At 41.9% G+C, this 26,063-nt stretch overlaps 1 protein-coding gene across 5 annotated transcripts in view; it reads left to right on the top strand.

Annotated features, from left to right (window-relative positions):
- Positions 1-5,726: 5,726 nt before the first annotated feature.
- FCHSD2 (FCH and double SH3 domains 2) overlaps positions 5,727-26,063 on the top strand; it is a 354,314-nt gene continuing 333,977 nt past the window's right edge. For all 5 annotated transcript variants that reach the window (XM_043992382.1, XM_043992381.1, XM_043992379.1 and 2 more), the window contains exons 1-2: positions 5,727-6,068; positions 8,243-8,340. In XM_043992382.1, coding sequence (XP_043848317.1) covers positions 6,048-6,068; positions 8,243-8,340 — 119 coding nt within the window. In that variant the 5' untranslated portion in view covers positions 5,727-6,047. The remainder of the gene's footprint in view (positions 6,069-8,242; positions 8,341-26,063) is intronic.

The raw sequence follows: 26,063 nt of genomic DNA, 5'->3' as shown, positions 1-26,063 counted from the left end.
TGACTTGAGCATGCAGGTGGTAAGGTGAGATTTGAACATAGGTCTTCTGAAACAGTTTTTCCTAGTTGTACACTATCTATATATTTAGAGACCAAGGCCCAGAGGAAGAAAATGGCTTGTGTCAAATCACTCGGAATTTGTGGCAGAGATGGAGTTAGAATCTAGGTATCACCACGCCGGGCCTGATTCACTTTCTACTAATCGTGTTATCCCTTTCATAAAGCACTCTGCGACCCCATAGGGCAGGTAGTACAAGGACTCTTGATTCTATTTTATAAAGCAACAAACTGAGACTCATAGAGGTTATTTGACTTATTTAAAGTCACATAAGTTGCCAAGAAACAGAGGTAGGATTTTACCTAAGGCCCTCTAACTCCAAGTCCTCTGCCCTTATCAATATATCATACCACCTTCTGGCATTCCTCATTTCTGTTAAAAATCCAGATTCTTTTCCCTGTCATTCAGCGTTCTTTCTAACCTTCCATCCCCTAAACTTATCTCCCACTATTTTCCAACAGAGCTTTCCACTTAAGGCGTTGCAGTGGGAGAAATGATAGAATATAGAATTCACATGCAACAAACATTTATGAAGTAGTTACATTGTTGCAATAAGTTACAGTAAGACATGGTGCCTAGCCTCATGGAGCTTATCATCTATTATGGGAATAAGATACTGACAAAGCTAACAGTAATAACATACAATGTTACATAAGTAAGTACAACAAAAAGTTACAAAAGAAAACAATATGTAAGGTCTGGGGAGCAAGACTGTTTCCAGAATGGTAACATCAGTAAAGGCTTCCTGGAAGAGGTAGAATTAACATTGGATTTTAAAAGATGGGCAGGGATTTACCAGGTAAAGAAAGGCAATAGATTTCAGACCCAATGAGCAATATAGATGTAGGAGAGTGCAGGACATGTCCTGGATGGGAATGCTATGAAATTAAGGCAGACGAGCAGAGGAGAGATATGAATGAATGAATGAATGAAAAGCAGGTATTAAGCACTTACTGTGGACTATGCATTCTGCTAAGGGCTGGGGATATGAACAGAAAAGGCTAGATGTCACTGTTCTGAAGGAGCTTACACCCTAATGGGGGAGAGACAGCACATAAAAGAAAGTTAATTTGCAGGGAAGATATCCTAAAGGTTTATGTGTGGGTGGATAGCAAGGCCCACAAATGTTTAGGTTACTTAGTTAGGATGGCAGTATTGGGAGGATTGCAGGGAAGAATAGATGCAAGCCATATGGGAAAGCCTAGTGGTCTTCTGGCTCATCATTAGGAATAGAATTGTTGACTCCTGCCTCTTCCAGACTTTGAGAACAGTCAAGTAGTCCAGGAAAGGAGGAAAGGAAGAAGAGTAGGCTGCCTGGGCTGGTGTCCACTCTCCCCTGGGCTTCAACCATCCTGGATCAGTTCTGGAACTGGTCTGGAACCTAGGAAAGCTATTCTTGTCAGTCATATGAAGGACACGTTAGAGAGGGGAAAAGTAGAGAATGGAAGAACTGTCAGAAAGCTAATTTGCTATTTCGGGCTGTTAGTGATCAGTGTGGTATGATAATAGTAGGGGAGGGGTTCAAAAGATGTTTTGAAGATGGAAGAGATAAGAAGACCTGCTGACTCACTAAGTAAAGTAGTTGGTGATGATGCTGGCTGACATTTACATAGCATTTAAAGTTTGCAAAATTCCTTATACAAATTCTTTCATTTGCTTGGTGAGATATTACAGGTATCATGCCCGTTTTACAGGTGATAAAACTGAGCTTCAGAGAGGGTGCAGCTTGTCCAAGATTTCATAAATACTAAGTATTTTTATTCTCATTTTACAATTGAGGAAACAGGTTCAGAAGAAGAAAAAAAAAACTGGTCCAGTATCACAGAATTAGAAAGAGGCAGAGCTGTGACTTGAATTCAGGAATTTTGATATGGAATTATTAGTGCCCCTATACCTATTCCCTGTGAAGGGCAGGGTTCCTGCAGTGGAATCTAAACTCCTGGAGGGCAGAGGCTGTCTGACCTTTGTATCTGTATCCCCAGGGCTTAGCACAACATCTGGCAGACTGTGAGGCCTTAATAAATGCTTGCTGACTGAAGTACATGGCTCTTTCCACTTGATCCCACAGCCAGACATGGGGAGAGAGGCATTTCCATTTCTTCCATCAGAATAACCAGAACATGTACTATGGGTTTCTTTATGCTGGGTCCATGGGGATTGTGGCTAGGTTGGCTCTGTCCACGAAGGCTGTTGAAAGGGTGGGTTAAGTGACAAAGAGAAGGGGCCCTGGAACCCTGCCTTGGGATCTACCTGCTTAAAACGAAAGGTTGAGAAGTAGAAGGCCTTGAACTCACCCCCACCCCCAGCTCTTGCCTAGGTCAGTGAGATCAGCTGTCTCTGGTCCTTTTCCAGCTCTGACATTTTACATTCTTGAAGCTGAGGCCTATAAGCTGACCATCTATCATCCAAGGGCTATTCCAGCTCTAACAGTCTCTGTGTAGGAGAGAGAGGAGGGGAAAGAAGAGGCATGGAGGAAAGGAGAGGGGAAGACAGGGGAGGGGAAGAAAGGGAAAGAGAAATAGAGGGGAGGTGAGAGGAGGGGATAAGGTTCTTTTACGCCCAGACAGAGTTTGCAATCTTATTTCAACTAGAATTCCCAGAAATGCAAAGCCACTCTTTTCCTAGGAAGGAGCTTCCTTCCTGAGCGAGTCTCTGTTCTCAGGGAGCTTACCTTTAGTGGGGTAGAGGAAAGAAAAAGGGGACAATGTGTACACATACAGGGTGTCCCAAAAGTCTTAGTGCAGTTTTCAGTTATTCATGCTTGAAGCTATTAAAGCTTAAAACTGCATTAAAACCTTTGGGACACCAAGTATACCGAAAATAAGAGGCCATTACATTGCGGAGGACCAGCTAGGTAGCATAGTGAATAGAGTTCCTGGGACCTTCTTCATGAGTTCACATTTGGCCTCAAACATTTACCAAAGCTGTGTGACCCTGGACAAGTCACAACCCCAATTGCCTCACTTTAAAAAACAACAACAACAACAAAAACACACAGGAGTAGGATCCTAGAAGCAGCAGCAGATGAACCAAAAGGGGTTCAGGGCAATTATTGGTTACAGGTCTGAATGATCTCCGTTTCCTCTCGTGGAAACCCGGCCCTCATATTGGGGAGCCCCCTCCTCTCCGTAACCCAAAGCATCCTGTGGATACACTATGGAGCCTGAACGGCCTGGAGTGAGTGTGAATAGGGTTCAGGACTTCTGGCACCACGGAAAGAACAGTATTAGGAGGGGGGATGTGGAAATGTATAAAAAAGATGAATGCAACACTGCAAATCCAGAGCCGACCCAGCAAACGCGCTCTCCGCGCTCCAGCAGTGCAGCATGCATCTCGCAGCGCACGCGCTGGCCTCGAACTGCCCCAACTCCAGCTCCAAGAGCGAGGAAACCCTGCACACGCGCAGCTGTACCCAAACCGGAGGAGGGAGAGGAAAGAGGTGGAAGGGGCGGGACTTACGATGCGTACGTGTATTAGCATACTTTTCCCTCCTACCCTACGGCGTGGAGGCGTGTTAGGGGTGGGGGTGGAGGGGTGGAAGTGGAAAGCCTCCAGGAGCTTGCGCGCGCCTCGAACTGGCGGGAAGGCGCATGTAAAGCGTCCCTTGTGCATAAGGGAGGCCGAAGGGAGTGTTCGGAACGTTCCACATGCCACTTCTTGGTAGGGGAGGTTCTGCCCTGCTCCATGCGTCTCCTTAGTTCCGTTCGCACATACCTCTCTACGCCCCCTCCCTCCCACCCCGGCCGCTAGTTCCTCGTGCCTGGCTGTTCCGAGGGGAAGTCTGGGCGCCTGCTCTATGGTCGCGGACGCTCCGCCCCTGAGAGGAGTGAGGGGGCGCAGCGAGACCTTCACTGCGGAGAGAGGCACCAGGCCCCCTCGGCTGCGCCGCCTCCCCCTGGCGGCCCGGCGGGGCGGAGCGGCGTCGGGAAGAGGAGGAGCGTCGGCGCCTGCCCTGGCACTGGGTCTCCCGGCTCCGCCCCTTAGCCCGCCCGGCCGCGGGCCCCTAGGAGGGGCGACAAGGCCACCCTTACCTCGTAGAGCCCCAGCCCAGGCCGCCACCCTCCTGGAGGCTCCGCCTCAGACCCGGCCCCTTGGGACCTGCCCCATCTCGGACTGGAGAAGCTCAGACCTGTCCCCCCCTTCCACCTCGGCCCCTAGGGCACCAGAATTGCCTCCTCCCCGGATCCGAGGGGATCTTAGCTGTCCCCTCCTCCTCTGGCCGGAGAAGATCAGACCTGCCCTCCTGCTCTGAGCCAAGGGGACCATAGTTGCCCCTTCATGTGACCTAAGTGGCTCACAGTTGCCCTATCCTCTGACTCCTCCTCTGGCCCGAGGGGACCAGAATTGCCCAGTACTCGGACTCGAGGGAACTTGACTCCCCCCCCCCCAAGCCCCACCCCGCCCCGAGGGAATCAAGCCTGCCGACTTCCTCCGTCCCGAGGAGACCAGATCCATATCTTTTAGTCTGAACGGTGGGAATCAGACTTGCCTCTCCTTCTGACCCAAGGAGACCAGACTTGTCCACCTCTCCTCGTCTAACCCCAGATAACCAGATATGCCCCTTCTCCTCTGACCCGAGGGGACTAGGCCTTGGTCTTCGGTGATTTGGCGGGGAGGGGCGGGGGGACCAGACTTATCTTTTCAGCTAAGGGACTAGACCTGCCCCTTCTGAGGGGACCAAGACTTCTCTCTTCCTCTGACCTAAGGAGACCAGATCTGTCTTCTCTTCCTCCCCATATCTGTAAAGACCAAACCTTCCCCTCTTCTCTGACCACTGGGGAGCAGACCTGCCTCTTCTCCCTGACCTGAAAGTACCAGACGTGATCCTTTACCTCTTCTGATCTAAGAGAACCAAACTACTCCCTTCTCCTCTGATCTGAAGGGATCTTTTCCTCCTTTGACCTGAGAGTATTAGATCTTCCGCTCTTCATCTAACCTGAGAGGGAGAGATTACAAAATATCCTAGGGAGTTCACAGGCACCTAGATTTAATGCTGAAAGGGACCTCAGACGTTGCAACCCTCATTTTGCAGATAAGGAAGGCACAGAAAGGTTCAATCATTTGACCAAGATCATATAGGAAGAAACAGAATTTGAATTCAAGTCCAAGTCTAGTGTTCTTCTCACAGCACTATATCCTTTCTCTTGCCCGTCCCCCGAATCAAGGGATTAGAAATTGCTCACTTTTCTTCCTCGGATCTGAGGGGATTAGACCATCTCCTCTTCAAGGCCTGAGAGCACTAGCCCTTTCCTGTTCTTTCCCGGAAGAAGGGAGGAAGCTGTGGAGCTTTTCCCCTCGCCCACTTTCTCCAGAGACCTCCTCCCTTCGGGTCCTGCCCGAAGCCTCCCCTTCTCAAAACCCACCCGTATCCTCCGTGGTAGACTCTGCCTCGGGCAGGGCGTGAGCCCTTGCCTTCCTCTCCACCTCCTGGGGTCTTCCCCTCATTACCACCCCCCAATTCCCGCCTTGTTTTGGCCACACAGACCCCCGGTCCCTCTTTCCCCTTGCCCGGGGTTCCTCTTTCCCCGGCTACTGGGGAGAGCCAGCCCCCCGCCCCTCCCAGTTTCTCGCAGAGTCCGGCCCCAGCCCCCCGCCCCGCGCGGGGTCCCCGCCTCCTCGGGAGCTCGCTCTCTGGCACACACACGCGCGCACACACGCACAGCCCGGGGTCCAGCCCAGCCCTCCCCCAGGTCTCCTCCTCCTGCGGCCGCCAGGGAAACCTTGCACACAGAGACAGACACACAGGGAGACTCACACACGCACCGGGCCCAGCCTGCCCTCCCCAGGGTCTCCTCCTCCTGGGGCTGCCCGGGAAAGCTTGCATACCCGCACATCCCGGGGCAGGGTCCGGCCCGACCCCCTCCCCTTCTCTTCATCCTCTCCCCCTCCCCTCCCCGGGTCTCTTCCTTCTGCTGCCGCCGCCGCCGCTGCTACTGCCGCTGCCGCCGCCGCCGCCGCCGCCGGGGGAGGATTCATGTCCCTCCAGCATCATGCAGCCGCCGCCGAGGAAGGTGAGCGAGCCGGCGGGGCTGCGGCTGGGGCCGGGCGGGGGGCGGGAGTACGCGGGGGGCTGTGGAGGTGGGGGCGGCAAGCTCTGCAGCTGCTGCGAGCCGCGGAGGAGAAAGGCTGCTAGTCCTGCTGTCTGCTTCTCTCCGCCCGGGGCGGGATCTGCTCCTCCAGCAGCAGCCCTGGGACTCGCGGCTTCCCTGGCCTCTGCAGCCCGGGTGCGGGGCCGGGGTGCTGGGGTGTAAAGAGGGCGCTCGTGGAGCGATCTCTTCGCCCAGCTGCAGCTCCGCGCCCCCCGAGGCCCACCTCCCCATCGTCCTTACCCTCTCCATCTCTTTGGGAATGAGGTGGAAGCCTGCGCTGTTTGCAGAAGGAGTTGCATTGGGGTGTGTGTGTGTGTGTGTGTGTGTGTGTGTGTGTGTGTGTGTGTGTGTGTGTGTGTGTGTGTGTGTGGTGTTGTGCGCGCGCCGGGAGAGTGCATTCCCGTTGCAAAGTGCATTCTCGGGGTTGCACGGAGGCAGAGCGAGCTTGGGAGCCGATCAAGCCCCTGCAGCTCTGCAGAGCCCCGGGCGAATGTGTGTATTATTGTTTAGTCTGCACCGAGGCTTCGCCCTCCGCTCCCGCCGCCCCCCATTTTGCAGGATTTGGTTGTGTTCTCCACTCCTCCGCTGGGCCTGGTTTTCCTCCGGGAGCCGGAGGGGAGAAGTTGAAATGGTCACACCCCTTCATCTTCTCACCTTCTCCCCCTGCTGCCCCCCGAAATGAAGGTTTACCGGGCTTTCCCCAATGAGCAAGCGTGGTACAGTGAAAGCAGCTGCTTCTGATGTGAGGAGAAGCTCGTCCTTGACACTTCCTCACTAGTAGCCTTATCTTGGAAAAGTCCCTTGTCCATTCTGGCCCTCAGTTTCCTCATCTGTAAAATGAAGGAGTTGTTCTCGGTGGCCTCTAAGATCCCTTCCCTATTAGTATAATTAAGTGCTACCTTTCTGAATTCTGGGATCCTTTTCCATAAAGGTCCATGTTTCTAAATACCCTTACCTGGCCCTTCGGGCAAGGTGCTTCAGCCTGTGTCCCCCACTACCCCACTAAGGGGGGGGGCGGGGAGAAGTTGTGCAGTCAGTTGAGGTTGCTTCTAGTCTAGGACCAGATGAGTGAATAGATAGGAGTGAGTGCAGGATAAGAAGAGGGAAGGATTTGTCAGGTTTGTGTTCACTACCTTTTCTCCCATCACAAACTGCTATTCTTTCACCCTAAGCCAGCCCCCTTTAGCCTTTTAGACTAGGGCTGTTGTTTTTCTGAAGCTAAAAATTTGCTAAATGTCAAATTCACTAGTATGTGCTTCCTTTTTTATTTTCTTTTTATTTAAATCCGTGTTTCTTTAGTAGATTCGGCCCTTGTCTGCTAGGACTGTCACACACCCTCAGAGTGCTAGACAGATTTTCATCCCAACTGCATAGGCTTCAAGGAGCTACTGACATCCTCCCCCACCAAAAAAACTAAACCAAAACCCTAAACCCAAACAAAAAAACCCAGCCCACCAAAAAAAAAAAAACCAAAACCTTTTGAAGCAAATAACTACAGTTACCAGAAACTAGTTCACTGTCCTGGTTAAATGGTTAGGTTTTCCTTTCCGACTTAGTGTGTTTACTCTTTTGTGAGAGAGTGGTTCTGATTGTATGGGCTGTCAATGAGATGAGTGTATCATTCTTGGGAATTTTGTTCCATGCAGCCATTATGGAATAATTTATTTAATCGATGCCCATTTCATGATTGGGTAACTAGTGTTTATTAGACCTTATGTGTGTAAAGGAGGACAGTTTCCCTTCATTTCCCAATGCCCCTCTCCCTCCTCCCCTTTGATTTTTATCGATGAGCATATTTGCTTAGATTTGGAGGGGGGGGGGAATTCTTTTAGATGATAATAAGAGAATATGGATGCCTGGTTCCTCAAATGATGATAGAACTTCCCAACTTGACATATTTTAAATGAGATCAGTCACCTACCCTTTAGTTAAACTAGCCTGTTTGGCTAGTTTGTTCATAAAACATTTTATTTTCTGGTGGTGCTAAGATAGGCAATTAGTGAACCAGAAGATAGGCATATAATTTAATTTAGTATTTTTTTGTTTTGTTCATATTACAGCCCATCTTATCTATATCAATTTCTGGTATATTTTAGGTGAAAGTTACACAGGAACTGAAAAATATTCAGGTTGAACAGATGACAAAACTTCAGGCCAAACATCAGGCAGAATGTGATTTACTTGAAGATATGAGGTAAGGTCACAGCAAACACCTTTAAAAATCCTATAATATCTCCCTTTTGGAAGAACATTTGGGTTACAAAACCCCAGGAACTGATGATGGAATTTCCTCTTGGATTTCCTGCTTTTCGGCTGCTAGAGCTTTGACACAGCTGGAAATTATAACTGAAGCAAGCACAATACAACCCTTTTCTTCTCTTCAGTGGGGGGAAGGCTACAGTGTACAAATGCAGTTGTGAAGAAATCAAACCAATGTCAAGCATCATAACAGTGATTCTAATTTTAAATGCTCTCTCAGCTGAATGCCTGAGATATATGTTTAAAGACAGCTACTCTGTTGTCTTTAATCCTGTTAAACTGTTGAATTCTCAAGATCATTGTGGGCACTTCCAGGGATTGCTAATACATGTCTTTGGGATGAACAGAAAGTAAAGGTTGTTTAAAATTATTCACTATAACTTGACACTCCCCCTCTCCCCCCCAAAAAAAAATCTGACTTCAGATTCTGAAATGCTTCAGGAAAGTGTTAAGATGTATTTTTTTTTTTTGGTCAAAGATTCCTTATGTTCATGGTCGAGGTAACATTGCCGTTAATGGCTGGATACTTTGCAGCATTGTAGAATTAGATAACTTTAGTTATGTAGGGAGTGGTGACTGTATCAAAAGGGAGAGTCTATTTGTATTGATATTTTAGTAACTTTATAAGAAGTCTCGACTGATAGTGGACAGGTAATCGTCATGTATTAGTATAGAGAATGAAAAGTCATTTCATATAATTAAGGATCAAATGGAAATGACTGACATTTATGTAGCTCCTTAAAATTTGCACAGTACATTATCTCACTTGATCCTTACAGCAATCCTGTGATGTAGATTCCCTAAATAGTACCATCCTCATTTTACAGATGAAGAAATAGAACCTTAGTGATGGTGTTGAGGCTGTAAATAGAGGTGACTGACTAGGTGGCGCAGTGGAATTGAAGTCAGGAAGACCTGAGTTCAAATCTAGTCATATACTTACTGGCCAGACTGGATGACCCTGGGCAAAATAACTTGACCTTTCTCTTCTTCAGTTTCCTCATCTAATGTTAGATAGAGAGATGGGCCCAGAATCAGGAAGACCTGAGTTCAAATATGACATGAGATACTTACTAGCTATGTGACCCTGGTCGAGTTGAGTTAACCCCTGTTTGCTTCAGTTTCCTCATCTATAAGATAGGAATAATAATGGCACCTACTTTTCAGGGTTGTTGTGAACATGAATGCCTGGCACATTGTAAGCACTATATGTGTTAGCAATTGTTATTGTTAGAATCAAATATGATAATATTTGTAAACCATCTTGTAAACATATAAATGTTAGCTATTATTACATTACTATCAATATCATGATCCTCCTCCTCCTCCTCCAGGATTAGACTCAATGGTTTGTAAGTTCCCTTTTAGGTCCAACTCTTTCTTCCTATGACCCCAATGACTTACTTGTAGTAACAAGGTAGTAAGTATAAGAGGTAACATCTTTTCTGAGTTCACATCTATTGCTTCCCCACCCCCTCCCCATCTTTCTAGACTAACATACTATTAATTTCCCTCAATAGGTGTTTAAACCATAATTAGGAATATTATAGTTTAAATCTCATCAGACTAATCTTTCTCTTAAGGAGAAAAATTTTCGTTTATTATAAACCAATATCTGCATTCATAAAATGATTAACAGGTCACTATTGAATAATTTTGACTAGTTGGATTAGTTGACTAGTTTTGTACCCTGTAGACATTTTCTTTAAAGAGATTGCAATTAAAAAAAAAAAGGGGGCAGGTAGGTGGCGCAGTGGATAAAGCACTGGTCCTGAATTCAGGAGTTCCTGAGTTCAAATCCGGCCTCAGACACTTGACACTTACTAGCTGTGTGACCCTGGGCAAGTCACTTAACCCCCATTGCCCCGCAAAAAAAAAAAAAAGAGAGATTGCAATTTTTTCCCCTGTCGCCTAGGTAAGACTTAGATTTTTTTGAGATTTCTGATATATGTCTTTATTTTCAGGAATTAAAACTGAAGCATTTAAATATCTTCTCTAAAACTCAGCATAACAAAATTGTTAGCTTCACCCTACAAAATAATGTATTTTTAATTTAGACTATTTCCTCTTTATTCTCATAGGGCAGTTTAACATGCTTTCATATTGCAATCCTTGTTCATTATTTTGAACTGATTTTTGTGGTTTTAAATTTGTCCAGTCAGAGATTAGGTAATTTAGCAAGATAAGTAGAGAAAGTAAATTCAAGTGTCTGAAGGAGTACAAGAATACATAATTAAATCTGAATGTGAAAGTCTCTGGGATAAACTGTTTCTCTTAGATGAGATAATGAATGTGAAAGCACTATATAAATGTGAGATCCAATGTTATGTTGCACCCTAATTGGTTTCCCTGCCTCTTGTTTCTTCCTTTTGCTATTTTTTTTGTCCTGTACACATCTATCAAAATGTTAACCCTGATTGCCTCATTCCTTTCCTCAAAGACTGTCAGTGACTCCTTATTGCCTGTGGGATAAAATGGCATTCAAGGACGTTCCCTTCTTAGCTACAGCCTACCTTTCTAGCCTTATTTCACACTATTCTTCATTACATACCCCACTCCATGCATGAACTGTTTCCCAATCTTGTTCCATTGTCTCCTGCTTCTTTGCATTTGTCGATGCCTTCCCTCTTACCTTGAATGAATTTTTTGATATCTTAGTGAAATCCTTGTATGTTTTCAAGGCTCAGCTTGGTACTACCTCTTCATGCAATGCCCTCTGACCTCCTAGTGAGAATTTAGATGTCTTTTCTTGACTCTTTCATGCTCCTCACTTAATCGTTTAATCTCATTTTACCTTATGATTATCATGTGTAGATATCCTTCACTTCTCCCACTAGAAGGCAAGCTTCTTGAAGGCAGAGGCTATCGTTTTTCATCTTTACCTGCCCAACTCCCCAACACAGTGCTTCCTGCTTTATTTGGTCTGTATCTATGAGTCTCTACTCTTCCTAATGGGGTTCATCAATTTGTCTGTAATTTAGAATCGTAGTGAGTGGCCTGGGGCCCCATAGATGTGAAAAGACTTAGCCATGGTTACGCAGCTAGGATGTGTCAGACAGGCCTTGAACCCACGTTTTGCTGATTTCAAGTCTATCCACTCTATTACCCAGTTGCCTTATATCTCATTACATTCCTCTATCATTAACCTATGGCAGCCCCTTCCCATCCAAGAGTAAACATGCCTCATCTGGAGTTGGTATTTCACAAATGTTATTGAACTGAATTTAAATATTCATGGTATGATGTATGTGAACACATTTAGAAGTGAGATCTTTTAGAAGTTCAGCTTCCTTAGGGTTTGGATGGCATCTGTTCAGTCTGCATTGAACCTTGTTTGTCCAGCATACTGTAGGGTACTAAAAGTACTTGGGTATTAGGTAATGCACGAGAGACATTTTCATCACTGATACATAATACGCTTAGACTGTATTGATGCTTTAATGGACTCATCTGAACTTCAGATGGGTTGATATGTTCTTTTAAATTAAGTTAATTAAAATAATCTCCCTGCCCCATGTTGTTGTGAACTGAATAACTGTACTTCTTGCTTGCTGAGATGTAAGTTAAGACTGCTCATTCTGTCCCTGCTGCTATAGAATAGCAAACTTCATGTGCTTTTTGGAGAGGTGATGGTGGAGAGGGAAAGGTCTGACCAGGGTTTGACAAACAGGAAAAGATATTTCTCCTTTTTGAGCCTTTGTTTTCTCATCTGTGAAAGGGGCATACTGATACTTGCATTGCTACCTCTTCGCGTTGTTAGAAGGAAAGCATTGTGTAAACCTGAAAGTACAATAAAAAGGTGGATTCCTATTTTAACCACAGACATTTTTTGAGACTTAAATTGACAAAAGAGGAGGTAGAAATTTGAAATCTGGAACCTCTGGTCTTAGTTGGCAAGTTAAATAGTAATAATAGGTCCTATTTATATAGCACCATAAAATTTATAGTACATTTCCTTGTAAGAGGGATGGTATTATGTGATGTTATAACTATAAACTAGGATAACAGCTTATAGTTTCTAAAGCACTTCAAGTTTACTGTCTTATTTGATCCTCAACACTCCTGTGAGGTAGTAATAATAGCAGACATTTAGTAAGCCAGTGGACATATTATTTCCATTTTATAGATGATGAGACTGAGGCACAGAGACTTTTTTTGCTGGGCAGTGAGGGTTAAGTGACTTGCCCAGGATCATACAGCTAATAAGTGTCAAGTGTCAGAGGTCGAATTTGAACTAGGGTCCTCCTGAATCCAGGGCCAGTGCTTTATCCACTGCGCCACCTAGCTGCTGTCCGCCCGCCGCCGCGCACCCCCCCCCCCCAATCTCCTCCTCCTCCTCCTCCTCCTTCTAACACAGGTGTGGAACTTTACATTTGTCACCATTAAGTTTAAGCTTTGTCAATTTATCCCATAAATTTAGCCTGTCAAGGCCTTTTTGGATTCTGATTCTGCTATCACATGTATTGACTGGTCTTTCCAACTTTCATATCAATTGTAATTTGATAAACATGCCATTTTAGTTGAATCATCAACTGCTGAATAACTTGAGAGTTAATTGTACAGATCTCCCTGAACCTGCTCTTGTCCCCACTATACTCTGTCCTTCACACCATTGCCAGAGTAATCTTAGATATAGACTTGGTCCTATGACTTATCTATTCAAAAATCATCAGTGGCTTCCTGGAGCAAGTGCTTGTTGAATCAAGTTCAGAATTTTTTGCATGGCATTCAAGGCTTCCTATAATCTGGTGCTACCCTACCTTTCCAAACTGAATCTTTTATTACTCATTTCCATTCACTCTGTTTCAGCTAAACTAAAGCTCTCTTGATTCCCTGAACATGTTCACTCTTGCCTTTGCTCACATTGCTCCTTATGCCTGGATTACTCTTTCTCCCCTCTTGACCTTTTAGACACACTTGAAAGACCAACTCAAATGCTACCTTTTCCCTCGAGCCTTATTTGATCTTCTAGTAGTTAGTAATGATCAGCTACTCCTTCCCCACAACCTCACTTAGTGAGGACCTCTCTAATATATTGATTTTTATTATATTTTATAGTTATATTCCTATTGTATTCTACTAGAATATAATCTCTGAGAGAGACTGTGTCTCATCTAAACATTTCATCTCTTCAGTGTTAGGCATTAAATTTTACATACCATTGCTGCTCAATAAATGTTGAATGAATGAATAAGAAAGAATTGATGATAGTAACTTTAATTTGTGTAGCATCTTCCTAATATCACCTCATTTTGGTCCTTAGAGTATTGCTTAGAGTATAGGCAAGGCAGGGATTACTTACGTTTTAAAGAGTTGGGTCCTAGGGCCCTCCAGAGAAACTGACATGATAGTACTTTAGTAGACTTGTGTGTCAATATGAACTTCTCTCCCTCCATCCTACATTTTTGACCTTGAACCAGTAATTTAACTTCTCTTGGCCTCATTTTCCTTCTCTGTCAAGTGAAAGGGACTGGATGACCATTAAGAATTCTTTGCAGCTTTTAAATCTTAGGATATGACTTCTTCACCAGAGGCTTTTAGCTAGTAAGGGGACAGAGCCAGATTCTACTCATATTCTCTGACTCCTACCTCATTGCTCTTTTCAATATACCTTATTGCCTTTAACCTGTGAAAGCTTGTGTGAAGATTTAGGATAACATGATCTTTAACCCATGATGCTCTGAGGACTTCAGTTTGAATTATGGGAGAATAACCATTTTGTTAATATATTTTAGAAGGCCTGACTTAGTGTTAGTTATATTGTCATTTTAAGATGGATTTTTAAAAAAATTTCTTTATAGCAGCAATAAAACATGAATATTTCATGAAGAATATGAAAAACAGAAAAAGAGTTATAACTGAAATCATGAATCTCTATTTATGTATAGCTTTTTTTTTTTTGATGTACACATTAAATTTAACATTGTAGCTCCAACACTGCCCTCTGAACTTCTGGTTTCTTTTGTTTAGTTTTAAAAAATATTTCACTGATGTGATTTTCATTGTTTTTTTGGCCTCGCTATTATTATTTTTCCATACTACCCTGTGTTACTGCTCTCTCCCAATAAAGCACTTGCTTGTAACATAGGTGTTATCATCAGATTGACCATGTTTGAAAGGGTATATAAGCCTAGACCTCTAGACTCTTAACCATTTTACACCAAGAGGTGGAAAGCATGACTTATCAGCAATCTTTTGGGTTCCTTATTGGTCATTTCATCAATCTGAGATCTTGTATCTCATTATGACTGCAATATTGTAGTTGTATAAATTGTTCTCTTGGCTGTGGTCACTTCACTCTGTTTCAGTTCATACAAGTCTTCCCAGGTTCCTCTGAATCTGTCTCTGGTCATTTCCTATGGTGTTACAATATTTCATTACATTTATATATGATAATTTGTTCAGCCATTTCCCAGTTGATGAGGACCCACTTCTGTTCCCAGTGCTTTATTACAATAAGCAGTGCTCCTATCAGGTTTTTTATATGTATGAGTCCTTTCCTTTGTTCTTGATCTTGTTGGTCTTATATGCAGAGGAATGTGGTATTATTGGGGCAAAGGTTATATGCAGTTTAGTAACCTTTGAGTACAGTTCTGTAAAAAAATCAATTATAACTATAACTAACCTGGAAAAATTATAATAACTGGACTTATGAAAAATTATGATTATATAGAAATTATAGGTTTAGAAAAATTATAATTGGGCCGTAAATCCCACCTGGGTCGCCTAATTTGGGGGCCTAATCTGACTGGAGGACTAATCTGTAGACTTTTGACTATTTGACTATCTGACTGCGTTTAATTTAATATGGGCCGTTTGTAAAGTTCCACCACACTGCTCCCAAACTGATAGACTAAAGATTAAGAAGCCTCTTAACCAAATAATCAAAGCAGAGTTTATTTATGAGATACTGTTGAAAATTAGGAATACAGGGAAATAAAGTACAACCTGACTGTTTTCCTGCGGTCTCTTTCCAACCTGCTGCGCCTCGAAGAACTTCTTGACTACAATGAGGGCCTTAGCCGCTTCCAGCCTCAGGGCACGTTACACTTTCCCTGGTTTGTATTAAGGCCTGTAACCTTGTCAGACCCATCTCTCCTTTTCCAAACCAAACTCTCCTCTGTCCTTGTCCGTGCTCCCCTCTAGTCAGCCTCTCTCCTAGTCTGTCCTTCTCTAGTCCGTCTTTCTTTTTTAGTTTTCAACATTTGTTTATATAAGATTTCCAATTTCAAATTTTTCTCCCTCCCTCCCCCCTCCCCTAGACAGCAGGTAATCTGATATGGGTTATATATACATAATAACATTAAACATATTTCTGCATTAGTCATGTTATAATAGAAGAATCAGAGCAAAAAGGAAAAACCTCAAAACAGAAAACCAACAGCACCAAAAACAAAAGAAATAGTATGGTCCAATCAGCACCTATATTCCACAGTTCCTTTTTTTTTTTTCCTGGATTTAGAGAGCCTTTTCCATCATGAGTCCTTTGAAACTATCTTGTACCATTGTATTGGTGAGAAGAATCAAGTCTATCACAGTTGATCAACACATAATGTTGATGATACTGTGTATAATGTTCTTCTGGTTCTGCTCATCTCACTCATCATCAGTTCATGCATGTCCTTCCAGGTTTCTCTGAACTCCTCCTGCTCATCGTTTCTTACAGCACAATAGAATTCCATTACATTCATATACCACAACTTGTTCAGCCATTCCCCAATTAATAGACATCCCCTCAATTTCCAATTCCTTGGCACCACAAAAAGAGCAGCTATAAATATTTTTGTACATGTGGATCCTTTCCCCTTTTTTATGATCTCTTTGGGGAAAAGACCTAATAGTGGTATTGCTGGGTCAAAGGGTATGCACAGCTTTATAGCCCTTTGGACATAATTCCAAATTGCTCTCCAGAATGGTTGGATCAGTTCACAGCTCCACGAATAAGCCTGCATTTCTTTTAAGGACTGCTAGCCTTTGGCCATTTGTGTTAGGGAATGATTGAGATGGATTCGTCATCAGTCCATTCTTACTTTGGGAACTAAGCATAGGAGTTCATTCTTCTCTCTAGTTCTGTTTCTGCATGCTTTGATTGACATTGTCTGTCATGACTGAGGTCAAGACTAACCTGCTTCATCTTGGTTTATATTTGTTTTTAGTTTATTATGGGTGTAGCACTCATTGGAGCTGTTAAGCTGTGCTTTATTTGAACCTTCCTTCTGATCTCCTTGGCACATCTGTGTGCAGTTGTACTCCACGTGTTTTCTGTTTTGTAAGCACTACAGTAAACTCAATTCACAAGAAAAATGTTATTTCTAGCATTATGAAAAACGTTACCATGTCCATGGCTGCACAGAATGCCTTTTCTGCCTTTTTTCTGCCATTACATATGGTCTTTCCCTTTGAGGCTGAGAGAAAATTAGAAATTGCAGAGTCATCAGGTGTGCCCTACACCTCACTCCCCACCCCCAATAATATCTCTCTGCAGTAGAGGCAAGGGCATTAGCCATCACCAAAATATTGTCACTCCACAATCTTGAGAACACAGAAGACAGAATAGGTTTATGTTAGTAGCTAATTAAATGACATTGTTTGCTTTTAATAAAGTCGTATTTCTCACGAGTATGGTTCATGTTCTAGTTTATTGCTTTCCAAGCTCATTTGACCCTTGAACTCTTTCTGACTTGGAAGTGTTCTGAGAGAAAACCCATACAATCTGGTTTGGGAAGTTGGACGTGGAATGAAAGGGAGCTAAGGACTTTTCAGAACAAAAGAAAGGAAATAAAATTCATTTGCTCAAAAATGTTTCATGCGATATACCCATAATTCCTTACTTTTTAAGGAGAAAATGTTTTTGCATTTGAAATTTTTTGGTGCAGTCTCTGTACTCATTGACAGCAGGGTTTCATGAAATGCCATTGGGAAACATTGCTCTAACCTGTTACAGGTACCCAACCACTTAACCTGGCCAGGTTTGTGAGTGTTCAGCATATATGATCCAGAACATAGTTGAAGGGACTTGAAACATGATTTAGCTCTACTTCTGTTGGATGCATCCTGGACTGGTGGTACAAATGAGCCCTACTGGTATTGTGGATGGCAGCATGTGCTCTCTGAGATGAGGGAAAGGAGGTGGGCTGTGACATAGCTGTTTCCCCTTCCCAGTGCCGCCACAAGCTGTAGTGGGGAGGAGGTCATGGGGATGTGGGAGCTTCAGGAGGCATATTTTCACTTGTTATTTCTTCCTTTCTTTGCCCTTTCAAAAAACCTGAAACATTACCACATGGAAATAGGCCTTCAGAACCTTAAGGATTTTGTGGCCTGGCCTGAGACCTAACTTGTATTTATAACATTATTTCTATAGGGAGAGGCTTTGAGTATTCCCCAAACTGGTTAACAAGGAAATGAACAAGCAATAGATCTGTCCCGCTGCCTAGGCTCTATACCATTCAGCCTTATAGATTTAGTAGCTATATGAGGTCTTAACCAATAATAAACATACTATTTTGGATATGTTTAAATTCTGCACAATCTGATGTAATTGCAACTTATATAACCTTTTTGCTGTATCTGCTACCAGTGTGTTGGTAAATGTTTAATTTTATAAAAAATGTACACATGCTACACTTTTCAGTTTAAACTGCATTATTAACATTAAAAAATCATTTTCTTAAGTCTAGACAATCAATAAAACAATAATCAAGCCCCGATTGTATCTTTTGCCAATTTCCCATGTGTAAATGCTCACCCTGAAAATCTAACTATTCCCTGAGCTGGTGTAAACTGGAGCTAGCATATCCCTGCTGCTGGGTCACAGTAGGTTAACAAATTACAGAATATGATTTTAGGAGAAAAGATAATTCTTCAATTCCTACCCATGTAGAACAACTTAAAAAAAAAAACCATAAAGGATGAATTTGTAGAAGACCACCTTGAATTGAAAAAATTGCAGATATTATAAAAAGTCATATCCATTGTAGAATATGTTATATATGTATATATATTCACACATGTGTGTTTGTATATGTGGAGAGTGCTAATTCTTTTATTTTTATTTTATTTTTTTGAATGTTAATTCTTTTAAATGAAATTCTTTATGAGATGCTGCAAAATTCATCATGTAGTTACATTTATAATTAGACCATCATTTAACATGATATTCCTGCTCCCAAAGGTATTAAATCTTTGCTAATGTTTGAACTTGAACTAAGAATTGTTTAAAGAAAGAATGGGATGGGCTGAATTTATCTTGCCTGCCAGCTCCAGAAATTGAGATTTGGCAACACTGTGTGCATGCACAGTTTCACTGTAAACATTTCAACAGTGTATTTTAATCTGTGTCAGTTAGAATCTCATCATCTCTAAGCTGGACACTCTTAATAGTGCCTAATGTGTTTCCTCACATCTCGTCTATCCTAATGCCAGTCAGTCCTCCACAATGTTGCTCCAGTGGGAAGAGAAGGGAAAGGAATAAACAGATAGCATCTGCTGTGTGCTAGGAACTGTGCTAAGCACTTTATCGAGCTCTTATTGGATTCTCACAGCAATACTGTGAGGTAGGTGCTGTCGTTACCCTTGTTCTACAGTTGGGTATACTGAGGTAAACAGATTGTGTGACTTGCCCCCAGGTCACACAGCAAATAATTTAGCTGAATTTGAATTCAGTTCTTCCATGACTCCAGGCCCAGTGTTCTATCCACTCTACCACCTAGCTGCCTGACAAATGGCAAACAAGGTAGATTTTTCAGTAGAGACATTTAGGCAGAGGCTGGATGACTGTATGTCAGAGATGTTCTGTAGAACTTCCTCTCCATCTAAGAGTTATTAACTTTACAGTTTTTTTCTTTTTGTTGGTATCTTTTTGCGGGTAGGGGTGGGGCAATGAGGGTTAAGTGACTTGCCCAGGGTCACACAGCTAGTATCAATTGTCTGGGGTTGGATTTGAACTCAGGTCCTCCTGAATCTAGGGCCCGTGCTTTGTCCACTGTACCACCTAGCTGCCCCCACAGTTTTCTTCTTAATGGGTAGCCTACAGTGGCTCCAGGTCAGAGGGTGGTCAGAGAGGACCCTGTTGCTTATAGTTCCAACTTTGTTTCTTTGGGAAAATACAATCTATGTTATTAAAAATAGTGGTTAGATTGTTGTTAGTTCATGACTATTTGTAACATTGATTCTATGGGGAAATGTCCCAAATGCCCAAGAACCATATTACTATCCTTATTTTACTGATGAAGACACTGAGGCTTAGAGAGGATTAGTGGACTTACCTGTGGTCACAGCTAATTAGTGTAGGAACTGAGATTCAAACCCAAGTCTCTTGACTTATATCAGGTACTCTGCTCATTAAGGAGAGGAGTCATGATAATTCCATTTCCTGCCTGAAGAGGGGAAAGGAAAGCAATCCAAGAAGGGTTTATTGAAAAAGTGAGATTTTAAATGATGGGAGAAGAAATGGCTGTTAGACCGAAAGGAAAAAAGATTCCAGGTACAAAAACACTGCTTCAGAGAAGGCTGAAAGGCAGAATTGGAATGAGAAAATGGAGGTAGTTTTGTATAGGAGATAAGGAGAGGGACTAAGACCAAAATGATTAACAATATGTGAAGAAAATCAGGAAGCCTGACATTTCTCATGGCAAGAGTATTTCAAAGTCAGAAGGACAACTCAGAATTTAGCTGGTAAAGGAGATGTCCCTAGCCCTTCTCTTATGTGCCACAAAGAAACAAAAATATTGTTTTCTATTCTACTGTGCCCTAAAGGGACACTATAATTTGGGATATCTGTGGTCGACTGTTAGGATCTTTGGATGCAGTCATAGCAGTCAGGAAGAACAGAGCATAGTTGCAGTATTTCACTGAATAACAGATCGATAGCTGAAAGGAACTTTGAGATTCATGTGTTGTCAAACTCAAAAAGAAATGGGGGCCACAAATGCATGGATAACTGATCGATACATAAGGATCCTTGTGGGCAGCATACTGACTTATTTGTAAGATATAATGTTATCTATGTTTTGTTTATTTTTATTCATTTTGTTAGATATTTCCCAATTATATTTTCTTTTTTTTTTCTTTTTTCTTTTTTTTGCAGGGCAATGTGGGTTAAGTGACTTGCCCAGGGTCACACAGCTAGTAAGTGTCAAGTATCTGGGACCAGATTTGAACTCAGGTCCTCCTGAATCCAGGGCCAGTGCTTTATCCACTGCTCCACCTAGCTGCCCCTCCCAATTACATTTTAAGCTGGTTTGGGCTGCCAGATGTTTGATACTTCTGATCTGGTCCAACCCCATCATTTTGCAGCTGAGGTAAAATAGATTGACAGACATTAAGAGACTTGTCTAGGATTATACTGATAATGAGCACCAGAACTGAGATTTGAACCCAAGTTCTCTAACTTCAATTCTAGAACTTTCTTTTTCTTTCTTTCTTTCTTTCTTTTTTTTTTTTCAGGGCAATGAGGGTTAAGTGATTCGCCCAGGGTCACACAGCTAGTAAGTGTCAAGTGTCTGAGGCCAGATTTGAACTCGGGTCTTCCTGAATCCAGGGCCAGTGCTTTGTCCACAGCACCACCTAGCTGCCCCCTAGAACTCTTTCTACCATACTATACTCCTTACCCTAGTCAGATTTCTTACTTTCTTCAAGATGTTAATGATCGGGGCAGCTAGGTGGAGCAGTGGATAGAGCACTGGCCCTGGATTCAGGAGGACCTGAGTTCAAATTCGGCCTCAGACACTTAACAATTACTAGCTGTGTGACCCTAGGCAAGTGACTTAACCCCAATTGCCTCACCAAAAAAAAAATAAAAAAGCTGTTAATGATTATGTCCTTTGAAATCAAATGGCATTTTCCCAGTGTTCTAAAAATGCAGGTGTCTAGTCAGCCTGTTCCCATTGAGGAGCTTAACAGGAACATATCCAGAATGTTGTTGTTGTTGTTGTTTTTCCCCTTACTGACTTTCTTGGAAGAAAGAGGCAGTTATCCTTCCCTCAGCACAAAATTGCCTGAGTTCATGAATTTATTTGTAGACTTGAAAATGGAGCAGTTTTAGTCACATGTCAGCACTGTGTAATATAGTATCTAAAAAAGCAGTCTTATTTCTAGACATACTACTCACAGGGAATGCAAGATAGAAGGTGTGAGAGCCAACATTTCAGCAAACTTGTCAGTCATACTGATGAGAGAGGGACTGAGTAGAAGAGCATCCATGATCCAGACTGTGGGAAATATTTCAGGCTTCCTCCTGCTCAATATTATAGACTAGAATCTCCGATTTGAAAGTGAATTCATAGGTCATTGAATCCAGTTTACCTTTGAGCAAGATAGCATTCCTGACAAATGATTATCCAGCCTCCTCCCTAAGACTCCCATGCTGGGGAACACTCTGAGGCAGCCTATTGTACTTTTTGATAGCTCCGACTGTTTGGAATTTTTTCTAATGTTGAGCCTGAGTTTTCTTCTCTACCCATGGCCCTTAGTCCTGGGACCACAGGAAATGTATCCAATCCCTTTCCCACGAGACAGCTTTGCAGATACTTGAAGATAGCAATCATGTGCCTTCTAAATCTATACTTGGGTTGAAGTTGCCTTCAGGGTATGACCCAGCAATTGTGTGCTGAGGGACTGATGCTTGTTTGTGAGTACACTAGAGTTAAACATTTTCCTCCAGCCAAGGTCCATAGAAAGAGTTTTTGGGGAACCAACTAATAGCATTTAATTTTGAACTTGATATTGCAAATAGGATGGTGATTTGATAAAGTGAAGTTAGTTCATTTTAGTATAGAACCAGTTCATTTTGAGTAGTCATGAATGAAATTTTATGTTCAGTGTTTGAAATGAAAACAACTAAAAGCTTTAAAAAAACATCCCTTGAGAATAAGCCCGCTTTACCAGATTAGTTTCTTTTATTCTCTAGAACATGTTAAATGTAAAAAGCAATTATAATTTTTTAAAATTTAAATTTATCAATACATTTTGATATTAGTCATTTCCAAGTAAAAAACCATTCCATAGTACCTTCTTGTAAAAATGTTAAAAGTGCTACCTAATAAAGCCATTTGTACTGATAACACATATAACTTTACATTTTTGTTGTATAACATTTATTAACAGAAACAAAAAGGTTGAATGAGCCAAGACAATTTTGAGGGACTTATGATGAAAAATGCTATCCATCTCAGGAACTGATAGAGTCTGAGTGCAGATTGAAGTATACTTTTAAACTTTTTCTTTCTTCCTTTTTTGTTTTTCTGTTTTCTTTTTTATTTCTTTTTGCAGGGCAATGAGGGTTAAGTGACTTGCCCAAGGTCACACAAGCTAGTTAATGTCAAGTGTCTGAGGTCAGATTTGAACTCAGGACCTCCTGCATCCAGGGCTGGTGCTTTATCCACTGTGCCACCTAGCTGCCCCACTGTGTTTTCTTTTGCAACATGGTTAATATGGAAATATGTTTTGGATGTCTTCACATGTGTAATCTATAAGCAAATTGCGTTCTCAAAGAGTGGGGGAGGGAGGGAGGAAGAGAGAATTTGGGACTCAAAATTTAATAAAGCAAAAGTAAAAATTTTTTTTTACATTTAATCGAGAAAAAGTTTTTTAAAAATTAGAATAAAAAGGTTGAACACCTTTAGAATTTAAAATTATTATTATCATTATTTTGGTTTTTCTTTTTTTGTTTTGGGGTTGTTTTTTTACAGGGCAATGAGGGTTAAGTGACTTACCCAGGGTCACACAGCTAGTAAGTGTCAAGGGTCTGAGGCCAGATTTGAACTCAGGTTGTCCTGAATCCAGGGCTGGTGTTTTATCCACTGTGCCACATAGTTGCCCCAAATTTTTATTATTTTACAAGAAAATTATGCAAATTTACAGGAAAAAAAATTAGAGAACATTTTGCTTAAACAAAAAAAAAGTCAAACATTAACGGTGACCTTTTTGGTTCTTTGTTACTGTCAACATTTTTTTTTTTTGACAGTAGCCTTCATATATTGCTTTAGGCTTATTGAGGTTAAGTCTTCAGCCTCTTGGGTGCTTTGTGCCAGCATTCTTTTATTAGATGAGGAATGGAGGAAAAAAGCTCAGAGTCTCATTTTATGTGAGTAGCTTGGCCATGTAGGGGACTTTGCAAGATTTATGGTATGGCTTTTTGAAATGCTTCATTTCTGATGCCAATATGTAATTTAAGGATAATGAATAAAGTGCTTTATGCACTCGGGGTCTTGAAAGACAAACAGTGTCAAGCAAATTATCTATGTATTAACTCTTATTTATAGTTTATAAATATCAAAGTGCACTTGAGCACACTAGCATGCTATAGGCTATGTGACAGATCTCAAAGGAGTATATAAACACATTCCACTTTATTAAAGGAATGCATAAACACATAAATGCCTCTCTCTATTCTTCGCAACAAAAATAGGCATCTATTTAAAAGACTCAAAAATAACATTCTCTGTAAAAATAATTTTAAATCATTGTATTTAATATGAGTTCTGATGATAGAGCTATGGTGATTTTGACAAATGATTAAAAACTTTTAATCATTTCTTGTGGGTGCCTGGGAGCATCCTGATTCTTTTGCTGACCTTTTTGACTTATATACTGACCCTGAGTTGTTTTACTTGCCACTCTCCTCCCCTGTATTATTTTATTCCTCTGTGTCTGTGGCATCATTTGGAAAGTCAGAGAACCTAATGATGTTAAAGACATTTTATGTTGTTGTGAGATTTGTACTAAGGGTGCTAAAAAGAAGTTATCATATCATATAGTATTTGAATGCAAGTAGTTCGCATCTCTTCTAGCCCTCTTATTTGCTGAGGTGGAAATTGGAGCCCAGAGAGAGAGGAAGTGACTTGTCTTTCAAGTAGAAAGGTCAGTAGGAGAGAATTATCCAGGATGCCACTTGTCTTCTATAGGGAATGATTAATCATTTTAATCCATTTACCAAAACCTGTTTTTTTTTTGGGTGGGTCAATGAAGGTTAAGTGACATGCCCAGGGTCACACAGCTAGTAAATGTCCAGTGTCAAGTTTCTGAGGTCGGATTTAAACTCAGGTGCTTTATCCACTGTACCACCTAGCTGCCCCTCACCAAAACCTTTTAACAAAGGAATGACAGAGCCTAGGCTAGATCATTTCCTGTCTATCCAGGTATAAGCTCCTATTGACAGAAATCCTTTCATACTTAAGTGAGACTATTATGTCATGTGGATGTTTTGTCTGGTACTACAGATGATTTTCTCCCTGACTTTCTCATCCAGTGTGATTCTGCCTTTGAGCAGATTGCCATAATAGAGTTTGCCATCATTAAGGATGGCTAAATTAAAACTCTTCCGAGTTCCTTCTCTTGATTTATTTCCTGCTTAGCCCTGCTAATTTACAGGAGAAGTGTTGTTGCATTTTAGCTTTGTTCTCTTTCCATTTCTTTTAGCTGCCTTTTCTCTTTGTAATTGTTCAGTACAGCCAAAAGAGTGGACTTTATGGATCTACCCAAAAGTTGGGCTTCCATTTTTTCAGGTTCATTGGTGTAAGCCAACCTTTTTCTTTGTTACTTTACCATGGCTTGATCCAAAAAATACTAGTATAATATAGATGTTTTTAATTTGATTTTTAAAAATTTGACTTCAAAGAAGTAGTTACAAATGCAATTCAAATTAATGTGATTTTTTTTAAAAGGCTGCATTAATTTGTATCAGTATTATTATCAAATTTGGGTGATGGAATCAGACATGTGACCCTAAATAGAAATATGAAGAATGAAATGATATAATATTATGCCTCAGAAGTCACCTCGTCCCATCTCCTAATCTTATAGATAAGGAAGCTGAGACTCAGTCTCAGATCACTCGGGATCTAAGGGGCATGCTAATAGAAAAGGTTGTAAATCCCATGGACTTTCCCACCTATCAGAAAAAAAGCATAAGACAAGGAACCAGCAAATTTAGCTTAGGAAAGGACCATTGTGTTTAGGCTGGCAATTTTTTTTTTTTTTAGTGAGGCAATTGGGGTTAAGTGACTTGCCCAGGGTCACACAGCTAGTAAGTGTTAAGTGTCTGAGGCCGAATTTGAACTCAGGTACTCCTGACTCCAGGGCCGGTGCTCTATCCATTGCGCCATCTAGCTGCTCCTAGGCTGGCACTTTTAATCAGCCTGAAAGGTGATATAGTTTTTCCTCAATAGTGGAGACAGCAGAGGGGTGGGCTCCAGCAGCTTTATATGTCTTCCTAAATTACTTTTTTGTAGTATAATTTCATTGTTTTATTGGAAATGTGAATTTCCAGAATATCAAATGCACCCTTTCTACCTGTGTTTATTATAGAACTAAATAAGTGTGGTTTTAAAAACTAATTTTTAGATTATTCATGTTGCATTAGTGCCTGTAATTGAGAATTGACTATAATTCTTCCTTGTTTCTTTTTCATATGACTGGTAACATCAAGAATACTTTTTTTTTTTAAATTTTAGTGAGGCAATTGGGGTTAAGTGACTTGCCCAGGGTCACACAGCTAGTAAGTGTTAAGTGTCTGAGGCCAGATTTGAACTCAGGTACTCCTGATTCCAGGGGTATTCTTGGGGCAGCTAGGTGGTGCAGTGGATAGAGCACCGGCCCTGAGTTTAAATCTGGCCTTAGACACTTGACACTAGCTGTGTGACCTTGGGCAACTCACTTAAC

The sequence above is a fragment of the Dromiciops gliroides genome, chromosome 3, assembly GCF_019393635.1.
Source record: "Dromiciops gliroides isolate mDroGli1 chromosome 3, mDroGli1.pri, whole genome shotgun sequence".
Lineage (NCBI taxonomy): Eukaryota > Metazoa > Chordata > Mammalia > Microbiotheria > Microbiotheriidae > Dromiciops > Dromiciops gliroides.
The sequence above is the reverse complement of the archived record's forward strand: the minus strand, read 5'-3'. Positions and strand labels throughout refer to the sequence as shown.